Here is a 15,228-nt window from a genome sequence, read left to right on the forward strand (position 1 = left end):
CACAAGTTACAGGAAATAGATGAAGTATACCTCGGTGTTTTCAAATTCTACTTTTACAGACACACATACACGACTAGAATATTGCTCAAGTGTGTGGGACCGATGCCAGATAGGATTCAAGGGGGATATAGAATGTATAAAAAGAGCAGACAAGCCAGGGAAAATAAATATCTGTTGAAATTTTGAAAATCAATGACAGAAATAATGAGGGAATAGAGAAAGAAAGTAGTGTAAAGCAGAAACTGTCCTAAAATGAGGACAAATGGGTGGGATAGAAAGTTTCCTTGCGCAAAATACTGTGGTGGGCTGGAATCATAATCTACCAAAAATCACTTAATGACAGTATAAAGTGATACAGCCACCAAAACAAAAAGAGGTTTACCTTTATAGCGCTGATCTTGGATTCAGTCATGTTGCGTATGTTGTCAGCAATTTTCTCCAGCAGTTTCTCACCATCCACTGCTCGCACCTCACCACTCTCCTTGTTGTAGCTCTGAAAGAAATAAACAGAAAACTTTTTAACGATAAGTACTTGAAAGCAATGCAAACAATATGGAAGAGTATTTCTGAATGTAGATGAAGATACCACAAATAGTACAAATCTTTCTAACGGATCTTCTGCCAACTGAAACTTTCAAGTACCTGAATAAATCAGATCTAAGGCTTCACACCCCTAGAGCCTCTCATCAAAGACAATCAGATGTAGCACACACTTTCAATATTTATCTTTTTAATTGGTAACAAGAAAATTGGATTCAATATGGATAGCTCAGAAGATAATGCAAACAAAAATTCACTAAATGACACACAAAATTTTGTGAAATTGAGCAATCTACTACATCTCACTCTCATATTATACAATCCGGCATTCTACCACAAGAATTAAAATACTCGAGGATTGTGGTTAACTGTTATATTCTGCAAGACAAAGAAAACCCGTGACGGTAAGGCTCAAGAATTTTTTTGTACCATGCCTCAAAACAAAATCAGCTATGACATGGCTAAATGTGAGCAAAACTGTCACCATCCTCTATCCTGGTGATTTTCGTATTTTAAGCTTTAATATCCAGTGTCTTGAGAAGTAAATGTTTTGATTTGATTTGACTTATTATTGGTCCTGTAGATCACACAATTTGTACAGCAGAGCACATCATGATATAGGACAAGTCAATTTGAAAAATTATGTTAAGATGGTATATGATGAGAGATAACAGTAGTGGTACATAACTCACATAGCAGAATACATATAGGATATATAGACAAAATATAAAAAAGGTGGTGTGTGATGAGAGATGACGCTGGTGCATACTGAACATAGCAGAATACATACAAGAGATACAGACAGAATATAGGTAAGATACAATAATTTAATTATCTTACTAATTGGAAACATCTACAACTGAATAAACAACTTATTGAAAGTAATTAAAATTTTATATCAAGAAATTCATGTACGGAACAGAAACAGTGATTTAGCAGCAATTCCTTTAATTTAATTCACATCATTTTTGGGTTTTTGCTTGTTTTTATGTCTGTTGGGAGGTGTTGTATATTTTAATTCTCATACATTTAACCCCATTCGCATATAATTTTGTATTGTGGGCTATAATTTGTAATTGTGTTTTGTTTCTGGTGTCGTGTGTGGCGGTCTGCTTTTCTGTCAAGGGCTTCCAAGTGCAGTATTGTAAAACAAGCTAGTTCCAATATATAGAGGCATGGCAGTGGCAGGATTTTTAGCTGTTGAAATAGTGGATTACAGTGTTCAGTTCCTTTTTACATTTCATTATTCTTACTACTTGTTTTTGTAACTTGAAAATTGTAAGAGAATCTTTCCCCAGAAGATTAGGCCATAGCTCAAGACAGACTCAAACAAGGCATGATACACCAGCTTCAAGGTATCTACACTTGTTCTGTCTTTTAATGATCGTAACAGATAGCAGGTTTTATTAAGCTTTTGTGACAATGCCTCAATATGTGGTTTCCAATTTAGTGTGTTACTGATGGTAAGTCCAAGAAATTTGGTGTCCTGTCTGTTCATGATGTCATCTTTGCCGATAACTAACTGCATTGAAGGGGGTTAGATTTTGTCTAGTATGGAAGTTCATACTTACAGTTTATTGAGTATTTATGAGTAGTCTATTTGCTTAAAACCACGATTGTAAATGACAAGTAGTTTCATTAACTGCATCTTGTAATGTGTCACCTCTACTGGTTATCAGGATATTTGTGTCGTCCGCATACAGAAAGGGGCTGGCATTTGATGTCGTGTTAAGGATGCCAATATTGACTGTATGTGTATCACGTAGCATCGGTGCAGGGATCTATAAAATTTCTGAATTTTGTTAATGTTAACCATTTCCAGTTAGCTAGTCAGTTTTGTAAGGGTGCCAATTACGGTGGAATTTGTATTCTTCTCAAATCTAATGTGCAATATAAAATGAGGCATGAGACAGAAGCTTTGAATATTGAAAAGCATTTATGGATAACATACAAGGTCAGTTCAAAAAAATTCGGAACTTTGTCAACAAAATTTTTTCTACGCTAACTTTTACTTATTGTGCTTGGTCTCCAAAATTGCGACACCACTCCCAATGTCATTTCCACTTCCGTTAAAAGTGTTGGTGGGCCTCTTGCTGGAACGTGCAAAGTGCCGTCTGCTAATTTTCTTCTTTGTCGTCCGTAGTTGCAAATATTCGTCCCTTCGATGGAGTTTTTCAATTTTGGAAATGAAAAGTCTGCAGGGGTCAGGTCTGGAGAGTACGGAGGACGAGGTAGCACTGGATTTCGTTATTTGTGGCATAGTCACGCACCAACAGGGATGAATTGCGGGTGCGTTATCGTGATGCCACTTTCGTCCTCACATTTACTTGCGGTACCGTCGTTTAACAGTTTCACAATGAACTAATCCTTCAAAGTCAAAGGATCATCTTTAACTTCCGTAAGGCCACTTTTAAATCTTATAAACCATTCGTAACACCAAGTAAGGCTTAAGCACTCATTACCGTTGTAGGCTTGCTCTATCATTTGACGTGTCTCTGTAAAGGTTTTCTTGAGTTTTAAGTAAAATTTAATGCAGAAGTGTCGCCCCTCTAACTCTGCCATCGCGAAATTCACAAATTGTACGACACAATGTTCTACTCGATACAGCATTGAACAATAACCAACAGACGTACAACAATGAAACTTCCAGCGATTACACAGTAAATACACTGGCGGGTACAAGGATGCCAACACACCATTGGCGCGAAATGACGAATGTTCAGTAATTTTTTGAACAGACCACGTTCTTTCAAATATTGATTCCATAGAAATAGAAATTATTACTGGCTTATGGCTATCTGATAATAATGCCCTTATCCTTACAATTATAAATATACAGTGAAAGAGAGGAATATCCTATCTTTTTAAGAAATTTTTCGGCAAAAAATTGTGCTACGTTGGTTGGTAGTCTATGTAATGAATCCCGGTCAGAAGTGTTTTCACAGTCAAGTACTAACATTGATTATGATGTTTTCTCTTCAATATTCCCATCCAGTTTTGAAATGTGTTTTACTAAGAAATTGACTAGAGCCAATTTATGTCGGATAGCTAAATCTAGATCATGGGTTTCGTCATGCATTAAGATTTCCTGTAGAAATTTTAAAATGCCCAATTCTCAGATGAAAAGATCCACGATCCCAAGTTTATTGAGTACCTAAAGACTAATAGGAAAATATATCGGCAGGTAATTGCAACGGCAAAACTTCTTAAAAATGATAACATAATCAGAATGTTGGGCAAAAATTCAAAATCTAAAAAGCGAAACAGGGAAGATATTAGTGCAGGAAATTACTTTTACAAATGCTTAATATATCAATGTCTGCAAAAAAGACCTGCCAAATTACATAAACGATTACTTTATATAAATGCTTGCCAAACACTTCGCTTAAATTTCACAGATCAGGACAAACTTACGATATTGAGGCCACTTTTGAGAAGTCTGTGGAAGGTTTTGCTAACCCGGCGAGGAAACCTCATTTTAGGAAGCACCTGTCACGAACTGCAGCAGTCATCGAAAGGGTTCAGGCGCTGATTTCGGAGGAGCCGGGGCAGTCGCTGAGGAAACTGGCGTCAGTATTGAAAGTCAGCGACCGAACAGTGCGTCGGATGGCAGGAGGAGGACCTCATACGAGCCAAGTGGTCCAAAACTGGCTCTCGGCTAACATTGACTTATTCTGGTTAAAAGAGCCCGAATTTGATCCTCCTCGACTACTATGCTAGGAGCGTAGTCGAAAGAGTTACCAATAAGACGAGGCAACATAAGGCAGCATCTCTATGCACCACTATCGAAGCAGCATTCGCAAATATGGACAGCGGTGTTTTAAAGAGAGTGATCAATCGCCTCAGCACGAGATTAGAGGCGGTCATTGATGTTGAAAGGCTTTACGTCGAGTAATGTTACTCTTTAAAGATAACTTACTTATACAGGGTGTTACAAAAAGGTACGGCCAAACTTTCAGGAAACATTGCTCACACACACAAAGAAAGAAAATATGTTATGTGGACATGTCTCCGGAAACGCTTACTTTCCATGTTAGAGCTCATTTTATTACTTCTCTTCAAATCACATTAATCATGGAATGGAAACACACAGCAACAGAACGTACCAGCGTGACTTCAAACACTTTGTTACAGGAAATGTCCTCCGTTAGCGAGGACACATGCATCCACCCTCCGTCGCATGGAATCCCTGATGCGCTGATGCAGCCCTGGAGAATGGCGTATTGTATCACAGCCGTCCACAATACGAGCACGAAGAGTCTCTACATTTGGTACCGGGGTTGCTTTGACAAGAGCTTACAAATGCCCCCATAAATGAAAGTCAAGAGGGTTAAGGTTAGGAGAGCGTGGAGGCCACGGAATTGGTCCGCCTCTACCAATCCATCGGTCACCGAATCTGTTACTGAGAAGCGTACGAACACTTCGACTGAAATGTGCAGGAGCTCCATCGTGCATGAACCACATGTTGTGTCGTGCTTGTAAAGGCACATGTTCTAGCAGCACAGGTAGAGAATCCCGTATGAAATCATGATAACGTGCTCCATTGAGCGTAGGTGGAAGAACATGGGGCCCAATCGAGACATCGCCAACAATGCCTTCCAAAACGTTCACAGCAAATCTGCGTTGATGACGTGGTTGCACAATTGCGTACAGATTCTCGTCAGCCCACACATGTTGATTGTGAAAATTTACAATTTGATCACGTTGGAATGAAGCCTCATCCGTAAAGAGAACATTTGCACTGATATGAGGATTGACACATTGTTGGATGAACCATTCGCAAAAGTGTACCCGTGGAGGCCAATCAGCTGCTGATAGTACCTGCACACGCCGTACATGGTACGGAAACAACTGGTTCTCCCATAGCACTCTCCATACAGTGACGTGGTCAACGTTATCTTGTACAGCAGCAACTTCTCTGACGCTGACATTAGAGTTATCGTCAACTGCACGAAGAACTGCCTCGTCCATTGAAGGTGTCCTCGTCCTTCTAGGTCTTCCCCAGTCGCGAGTCATGGGCTGGAATGTTCCGTGCTCCCTAAGACGCCGATCATTTGCTTCGAACGTCTTCCTGTCGGGACACCTTCGTTCTGGAAATCTGTATCGATACAAAGGTACCGCGCCACGGTTATTGCCCCGTTCTAACCCATAGATCAAATGGGCATCTGCCAACTCCGCATTTGTAAACATTGCACTGACTGCAAAACCACGTTCGAGATGAACACTAACCTGTTGATGCTAGGTACTGATGTGCTTGATGCTAGTACTGTAGAGCAATGAGTCGCATGTCAACACAAGCAACGAAGTCAACATTACCTTCCTCCAATTGGGCCAACTGGCTGTAAATCGACGAAGTACAGTACATACTGACGAAAGTAAAATGAGCTCTAACATGGAAATTAAGCGTTTCCGGACACATGTCCACATAACATATTTTCTTTATTTGTGTGTGAGGAATGTTTCCTGAAAGTTTGGCCGTACCTTTTTGTAACACCCTGTATGTAAAAGGAATGTCATTTGTATTCTATTTTAATAAATTTGCTTTAAAAAAGTTTCATTTGTCCATATTTACATAGTTTTTCCGTAAGAGAGGGCAAAAATTTAACAGGACGTACAGGATGCTCCACTGGACAATTTTAAGTAAGGACCTGCGTCGGAGACGCCAGCTTAAGGAGATGACACAAAGAAATTCATACTGTTGTTGTTGTGGTCTTCAGCCCAGAGACTGGTTTGATGCAGCTCTCCATGCTACTCTATCCTGTGCAAGCTTCATCATCTCCCAGTACTTACTGCAACCTACATACTTCTGAATCTGCTTAGTGTATTCATCTCTTGGTCTCCCTCCACGATTTTTACCCTCCACGCTGCCCTCCAATACTAAATTGGTGATCCCTTGATGCCTCTTCTTCTGGTCAAGTTGTGACACAAATTTCTCTTCTCTCCAATTCTGTTCAATACCTCCTCATTAGTTATATGATCTACCAATCTAATCTTCAGCATTTTTCTGTGGCACCACATTTCGAAAGCTTCTATTCTCTTCTTGTTCAAACTATTTATCGTCCATGTTTCACTTCCATACATGGCTACACTCCATACAAATACTTTCGGAAATGACTTCCTGACACTTAAATCTATACTCGATGTTAACAGATTTCTCATCTTCAGAAAAGCTTTCCTTGCCATTGCCAGTCTGCATTTTACATCCTCTCTACTTTGACCATCATCAGTTATTTTGCTCCCCAAATACCAAAACTCCTTTACTACTTTAAGTGTCTCATTTCCCAATCTAATTCCCTCAGCATCACCCGACTTAATTCGACTACATTCCATTATCATCGTTTTGCTTTTGTTGATGTGCATCTTATATCCTCCTTTCAAGACACTGTCCATTCCATTCAACTGCTCTTCCAGGTCCCTAGCTGTCTCTGATAGAATTACAATGTCATCGGCGAACCTCAAAGTTTTTATTTCTTCTCCATGGATTTTAATTCCTACTACGAATTTTTCTTTTGTTTCCTAAAATCATACTAATGTGTGCTTTTCTATTTACATTAGTTACAATTAACTGCAAATATCGTCACTGACATAATGAACGCACTGTTTATACTCTATCTGACAAAATGTCTTGAAACTGACAGCCAACAACCTGAATGCAAGCATAACAACGGTGAACAATATTCTGACGCACCCTCGCCTGTTTCGAATCACAGCACAGTCAGCTACAATTCTGGTAACTAATTCCACCTCCGTATCCACTAAGACCTCATACACAAATGACTTTAGATATCCCCGTAGTAAACAATCAATGGGATTCAGGTCAGGTGATCTCGCAGGCCACGGAATAGGTCCTCCCTTCCAATCAAGCGACCGGGAAGTACAGCACTGATATGGTTGTGGAGATCCTCACTGAAGTGAAAGGTACGTTCTCCAACAACTCAGGCCCGAATCTCAAGTACAGGTGGTCATTCACACGGCTTCATGACGTCCTAGTAATCAGGTTCGGTAATCAGGTTCGTCCTTCTTGTTTCCTTGCGGCAAATAAAGAATGTACATGGAAATAAACAGCACAATGTGTGTGAACTTGAACGCCGGTAAGTTGTGAATAAGCTGGAAAACAGTAATTCTAGACATCGGCAGAGAAGGTTACTTCCATACTCCTTAAACTGGCTTCTCCGACCCCAGGGTCCATACCTCAAATTGTTCAGTGGAGCATTCTCTGTGTCCTGTTACATTTTTGCACCCTAGCGGGTACACCCAGTATGTTAAAACAGATGCATTCTTCTGTTTGTTATCCTTAAAACATCGTGCTTTATTTTTGGGTAAGGGTACGTTTCATTCTCTTTTCATGGAGTATTTACTATTTTGGATGTTACTACCTATTTCTCATAGATACCCATTTTAGTGTAGATCCTCTGAAAATAACAAAACACCAAAATGAAGTCAATAAAATACTGTGGTTAAGACAAATTATGTTGTAGGGTGGAATTCGAGTGTAGGGAAAGGGAGAGAAGGAAACGTAGTAGGTGAATATGGATTGGGGCTAAGAAATGAAAGAGGAAGCCGTCTGGTAGAATTTTGCACAGAGCATAACTTAATCATAGCTAACACTTGGTTCAAGAATCATAAAAGAAGGTTGTATACATGGAAGAATCCTGGAGATACTAAAAGGTATCAGATAGATTATATAATGGTAAGACAGAGATTTAGGAACCAGGTTTTAAATTGTAAGATATTTCCAGGGGCAGATGTAGACTCTGACCACAATCTATTTGTTATGACCTGTAGACTAAAACTGAAGAAACTGCAAAAATTTGGGAATTTAAGGAGATGGGACCTGGATAAACTGAAAGAACCAGTGGTTGTACAGAGTTTCAGGGAGAGCATAAGGGAACAATTGACAGAAATGGGGGAAAGAAATACAGTAGAAGAAGAATGGGTAGCTTTGAGGGATGAAGTAGTGAAGGCAGCAGAGGATCAAGTGGGTAAAAGGACGAGGGCTAGTAGAAATTTTTGGGTAACAGAATAACTATTGAATTTAATTGATGAAAGGAGGAAATATAAAAATGCAGTAAATGAAGCAGGCAAAAAGGAATACAAACGTCTCAAAAATGACATCGACAGGAAGTGCAAATGGCTAAGCAGGGATGGCTAGAGGACAAATGTAAGGATGTAGAGGCTTATCTCACTAGGGGTAAGATATATACTGCCTACAGGGAAATTAAAGAGACCTTTGAAGAAAAGAGAACCACTTGTATGAAAATCAAGAGCTCAGATGGAAACCCAGTTATAACCAAAGAAGGGGAAGCAGAAAGGTGGAAGGAGTGTATAGAGGGTCTATACAGGGGCAATGTTCTTGAGGACAATATTCTGGAAATGGAAGAGGATGTAGATGAAGATGAAAGGGGAGATATGATACTGCGTGAAGAGTTTGACAGAGCACTGAAAGACCTAAGTCGAAACAAGGCCCTGACAGTAGACAATATTCCGTTAGAACTACTGACAGCCTTGGGAGAGCCAGTCCTGACAAAACTCTACCATCCGGTGAGCAAGATGCATGAGACAGGCGAAATACCCCCAGACTTCAAGAAGAATATAATAATTCCAATCCCAAAGAAAGCAGGTGTTGACAGATGTGAAAATTACTGAACAATCAGTTTAATAAGCCACAGCTGCAAAATACTAACACTAATTCTTTACAGACGAATGGAAAACTACTAGAAGCCGACCTCGGGGAAGATCAGTTTGGATTCCGTAGAAATACTGGAACACGTGAGGCAATACTGACCTTACGACTTATCTTAGAAGCTAGATTAAGGAAAGGCAAACCTACGTTTCTAGCATTTGTAGACTTAGAGAAAGCTTTCGACAATGTTGACTGGAATACTCTCTTTCAAATTCTAAAGGCGGCAGGGGTAAAATACAGGGAGCGAAAGGCTATTTACAATATGTACAGAAACGAGATGGCAGTTATAAGAGTCGAGGTACATGAAAGGGAAGCAGTGGTCGGGAAGGGAGTAAGACAGGGTTGTAGCCTCTCCCCCCGATTTTATTCAATCTGTATATTGAGCAAGCAGTAAAGGAAGCAAAAGAAAAATTCGGAGTAGGTACTAACACCCATGGAGAAGAAATAAAAACTTTGAAGTTCGCCGATGACATTGTAATTCTGTCAGAGGCAGCAAAGGACTTGGAAGAGCAGTTGAATGGAATGGACAGTGTCTTGAAAGGAGGATATAAGATGAACATTAACAAAAGCAAAACGAGGATAATGGAATGTAGTCGAAATAAGTCGGGTGATACTCAGAAAATCAGATTAGGAAATGAGACACTTTAAGTAGTAAAGGAGTTTTGCTATTTGGGGAGCAAAATAACTGATGATGGTCGAAGTAGAGAGGATATAAAATGTAGACTCTCAATGGCAAGGAAAGCGTTTCTGAAGAAGAGAAATTTGTTAACATTGAGTATTGATTTAGGTGCCAGGAAGTCATTTTTGAAAGCATTTGTGTGGAGTGTAGCCATGTGTGGAAGTGAAACATGGACGATAAATAGTCTGGACAAGAAGAGAATAGAAGCTTTCGAAATGTGGTGTTACAGAAGAATGCTGAAGATTATATGGGTAGATCACATAACTAATGAGGAAGTATTGAATAGGATTGGGGAGAAGAGAAGTTTGTGGCACAACTGAAGATTATATGGGTAGATCACATAACTAACGAGGAAGTATTGAATAGGATTGGGGAGAAGTTTGTGGCACAACTTGACGAGAAGAAGGGATCGGTTGGTAGGACATGTTCTGAGGCATCAAGGGATCACCAGTTTAATATTGGAGGGCAGTGTGGAGGGTAAAAATCGTAGAGGGAGACCAAGAGATGAATACACTAAGCAGATTCAGAAGGATGTAGGTTGCAGTGGGTACTGGGAGATGAAGGAGCTTGCACAGGATAGAGTGGCATGGAGAGCTGCATCAAACCAGTCTCAGGACTGAAGACCACAACAACATGTTGTAGGGACTGTATCCGACAATACTAAACACACTCATCTGGATATTATGGTTATGCTCTTTCAGTCGGCGCCCTTGTGGAATCGTCACTCTGGTGTAATTGATGTTTACGAACCTTAACATCCATAAAAAATATACAGTCTGTGGGAACTGAAACGTCTTCTAGGCTTGAAAGAATTTAAAGTTATCATGATAGAGGCATTCTCTTTGTCTATGTGTACGTGATTACTCTGCTATTCATAATTAAGTGCCTGTCAGACGGTTCAATGAACCACCTTCAAGCTGACACTCTACCGTTCCACTCTCGAACGGCACGCGGGAAAAACGAGCACTTAAATTTTTCTGTGCGAGCCCAGCTTTCTCTTATTTTATCGTAATGATCATTTCTTCCTATGTGGGTGGGTGCCAGAAAAATTGGTGATTAAAATTTCATAAGAAGATCCCGCCGCAACGAAAAACGCCTTTGTTTTTAATGATTGCCACTCCAATTCACGCATCATGCCTGTGACACTATCTCCCCTATTTCGCGATAATAGAAAACGAGCTGCCCTTCTTTGTACTTTTTCGATGTCATCCGTCAGTCCCACCTGATGCGTATCCCACACCGCACATCAATACTCCAGAATAGGGTGGATGAGTGTGGTGTAAGCAGTCTCTAGACCTATTGCACCTTCTAAGTGTTCTGCCAATGAATCGCAGTCTTTGGTTTGCTCTGACCAACATAATTATCTATGTGATTGTTCCAATTTCGGTTATTTGTAATTGTAATTCCTAACTATTTAGTTGAATTTGCAGCTTTCAGATTTTGTGACTTATCGCATAATCGAAATTTAGCTGATTTATTTTAGAACTTACGTGAATAACTTCACACTTTTCCTTATTCAAGGTCAGCTGCCACTTTTCGCACCATACAGATATCTCATATAAATCATTTCGCACGTCGTTTTGATCATCTGATGACTTAACAAGACGGTAAATGACAGCATCATCTGCAAACAGTCTAAGACGGCCTACTCAGATTGTCTCCTACGTCGTTAATATAAATCAGGAACAATAGAGGGCCTAAAACATTTCCTTGGGGATCGCCGGATATTACTTCTGTTTTACTCGATGACTTCCCGGCTATTACTACGAACCGTGACCTTTCTGACAGGAAATCACGAATCCAGTCGCACAACTGAGGCGATACTCTGTAAGCATGCAGATGGTTGGAAGACTCTTGTGAGGAACGGTGTCGAAAGCCTTCTGGAAATCTAAAAATATGGAATCAATTTGACATCCCCTGTCAATAGCACTTATTACTTCTCTTCTGTGTTGAATACTTTATGTATACTTCAACACTTGGAAGGGGCTGTGAGAGTTAACATTATTTACGTACTGACGTGTAGCACCTACAAGTGGTCGTTTGTGAACGTATGGGTCCAAAGGAACGGTTCACTAATGTGAACGGAAGGACCGAGAAACGACTTCTAATGAACGATCGTTCACTGTTCACTTTGGAGGCAGCCGGTGTCTTTCCCAGAATGGTCCGAATAGTTATGGCAGGTCTCGCTTCCGGCTCGGTCTGGTTCTTTTTCGGGCGGGCACTAGTACGTATTCTATTTCATTTTTTAAATAATTTTGTAACTTACGTGAAAACTAAACTGACTGCGATACACAGTGTTTATAAATTAGTTATACAAAAGTAATCTTTAATTATGAAGAGTGTAAGTAACTTACAGAAATGTTTGATACTGAATGCACAACGTCAAGTTTTGTTCCTGCCTAACACTGATAGTTTCCGATGATCCCACATGGTGGCTTGCGCGAATGAATTATTCTAATGGTCATCGTGGAGTCGTATAACAGTGCAGAAGATGTGCAGTGTTGGTTGTGATTTCAAATCCGGTACTACTGTTTCGAGACAGTTCACGACTATCGCAGGCCACCACCTCAAAGACTAACTGTTAATTTTAAATGAATTCGAAGTTGCGAATAAGGACTACCATCAGCTGTAGAATGGAATAACGAAAATGAAAATTTGATCGGGACACGAGCCCTGATTTCCCGCATATCGCGAGCGGTTACCTTACCATTTGGCTATAAGTTGTTTTTTTTTTTATGTATACCGCCACAGCGTAGTTTGGTAATTTGCCGATAGTCAGCGCTAGACGCAAACAAGGCGATTACAGGTGCGGAGCGAGCTTTCTGTGTGTTGGAGTTCGACAAAAACAAGTGTGCTACAGCTGTTCAATGGATGTTTAGAGCCAAGTACCGTAAGAAGCTACAAACAAGGAAGGCCATTTACCACTGCCACAACAAATTCGTTATGACTGGTAGCTTGTGCCCGGCAAAGAGAAGTGGACGTCCCAGTGCGAGTGAAGTGAATATGGAGCGCGTGCGAGAGACATTGATAAGGAGACCAAAGAAATGGGTGCGTCGTGCATCCCACGAACTCGAAATGGCTCCAATGACAGTGTGGAAGGTACTGTGACAGAAGCTGTCTATGAAACCATTCAAATTGGAGCTAGTGCAGAAGCCCAATGACAACGACAAACACAAGCGTTTTGAGTTTTGTTCGCAGTTGCAACAACTGAATGAGGATGGGGATGGCATTGTTGATCGCTTAATTTTTTTAGCGACGAAGCCACTTTTCACACTAATAGGAAAGTTCAAATGGTTCAAATGGCTCTGAGCACTATGGGACTCAACTGCTGTGGTTATTAGTCCCCTAGAACTTAGAACTACTTAAACCTAACGACATCACACACACCCATGCCCGAGGCAGGATTCGAACCTGCGACCGTAGCAAATGGGAAAGTGAACAGGCATAATTTTCGAATCTGGGGTACAAAGCATCCACACGAATGTACTGAATTTTGAAACATCTGGTAAACCTCTTGCTGGTAAACCTCTTGCGTTATTTGATTTTCAACCTGCTGAGCAAAACTGAACGTATTTAGGCATTTCTCTCTTTACTTATACTGATCAACACTAAACTGACACACAATATTTTTTAGCGCAACGCAATCTGACTTTCAATAATCCCCACAAAAGACGACCTGGCTAACAATAACCTATACATTTCATGAATCACTTACCTCACAAAAATCTCCGTTAACTACTGAAGGCACTAACTACTGATAGCCATGAAAGATTTTGATGGAGAACAAACAATGTATTTACCTTAATTGTGTTCAAACGTCATAATATATATGTATAATTTGTGACATCCGGTTTGGCAAATTTCCTTTTTCTGGCGTACACATGTCCAGCTCCTCCGATCATATTAACATCTCAAAACTCTGGCTTCCGGCTTCTCTCTCCCCACTTCCACCACTGCTGGCAGCTGACCAGCTGCATAATGCTACGAGCTGTTCACATCCAACTGCCCAACACTACAATGGCGAGTATTACAACAATGCCAACCAGCCACAGATTGCACACAGCACAGTCAGTGATTTTCATACAAAGCGCTACGTGGCGTTACCAACATAAAAACCTAAACAGCCTACTTATAATTTGAGCGAGGTTCCCCAAAGGTAAATGTTTTTTGTGCCTTGTCACGTCGAAAACTGTACGGGCCATTCTTATTCGCCGAGAGCACTGTCACTGGATACTCCTACTTGGACATGTTGCAGCAATGGCTAATGCCTCAAATGCAATCAGACTCTCTGTTCATCTTTCAGCATGATGGGGCTCCACCTCATTTTCTGCGTGAAGTTCGTGAATACCCGAAAACGGAGCAGCTGCATCGATAGACCGGCCGTGCTACAGAAGGGGACGGTTGTTTCATGAAATGGGCTCCCCGATCACCAGATCTCACTCCATGTGACTTTTTTCTGTGGGGACACATTAAAGAACTGGTGTATGTACCGCCTCTGCCACGTGATGTACATCTACAGCTACATCCATACTCCGCAAGCCACCTGACGGTGTGTGGCGGAGGGTACCCTCTCCCTTCTATTCCAGTCTCGTATTGTACGTGGAAAGAAGGATTGTCGGTATGCTTCTGTGTGTAGCAGAGCTCCGGCAGAGACTACGTGAACGATTGCCACAACGACGGTGCCACGCTGGATCTGGTATGCCACGAATTCAATTACCGTTTTGACGTCTGCCGGGTCACTCATGGTTCGCATGTCGAATGTTTATAAAAAAGCTTTCAGAGTTTCTCTTCAAAATGCAATATATATGACACCTATACAATGTTTAGTTCATGTGCAATAAATAAATGAAAGTGTTCCCGGACTTTATGCACACCCTGTACGTAATGGATGCACGAGTACAGATCGTAGACGCATGGTTGACGACTTATAGAAGTTCGGGACTGTCCGTGAGTCGCGCACGGATAGCCAAATGAAGGAACTTTGCATCGTAATCAGAATAACACAGGCACCGCAACACCGCAACTGTTAATTTATTCGTACAATTGTTTCACCGTATCTACCTGTGTTATCATATACGATGGGGAGTCACGGTTTGCCAGCAGTGTCTGATGCAGATACATTTGTAGTTCGTGTAAATCAACTAGACGCGCCAGCTTAGTATTGAACGTGCCTAGTATTACAATGTGGAAGGTGTTACGGAAACGGCTGTCATTCAGACCCTATAAACTGTTGAGTGACGAAGAAAAACTAGTTCCTTTTGCGTAGAAATGTTAAACAGATTACAAACTGAAGACGATTTTCTTAGTAAAACTGTGTTCATTGGCC

The 15,228-nt window shown here is 40.8% G+C and overlaps 1 protein-coding gene across 4 annotated transcripts in view; it reads right to left on the reverse strand.

Annotated features, from left to right (window-relative positions):
- The window catches only part of LOC126272139 (voltage-dependent calcium channel subunit alpha-2/delta-3), a 686,714-nt gene that overhangs the window by 509,524 nt on the left and 161,962 nt on the right, over positions 1–15,228 (reverse strand). For all 4 annotated transcript variants that reach the window (XM_049974752.1, XM_049974751.1, XM_049974753.1 and 1 more), the window contains exon 3: positions 383–493. In XM_049974752.1, the coding sequence (XP_049830709.1) occupies positions 383–493 (111 nt within the window). The remainder of the gene's footprint in view (positions 1–382; positions 494–15,228) is intronic.

Source organism: Schistocerca gregaria, chromosome 5 (assembly GCF_023897955.1).
Source record: "Schistocerca gregaria isolate iqSchGreg1 chromosome 5, iqSchGreg1.2, whole genome shotgun sequence".
In the NCBI taxonomy this organism is placed as follows: domain Eukaryota; kingdom Metazoa; phylum Arthropoda; class Insecta; order Orthoptera; family Acrididae; genus Schistocerca; species Schistocerca gregaria.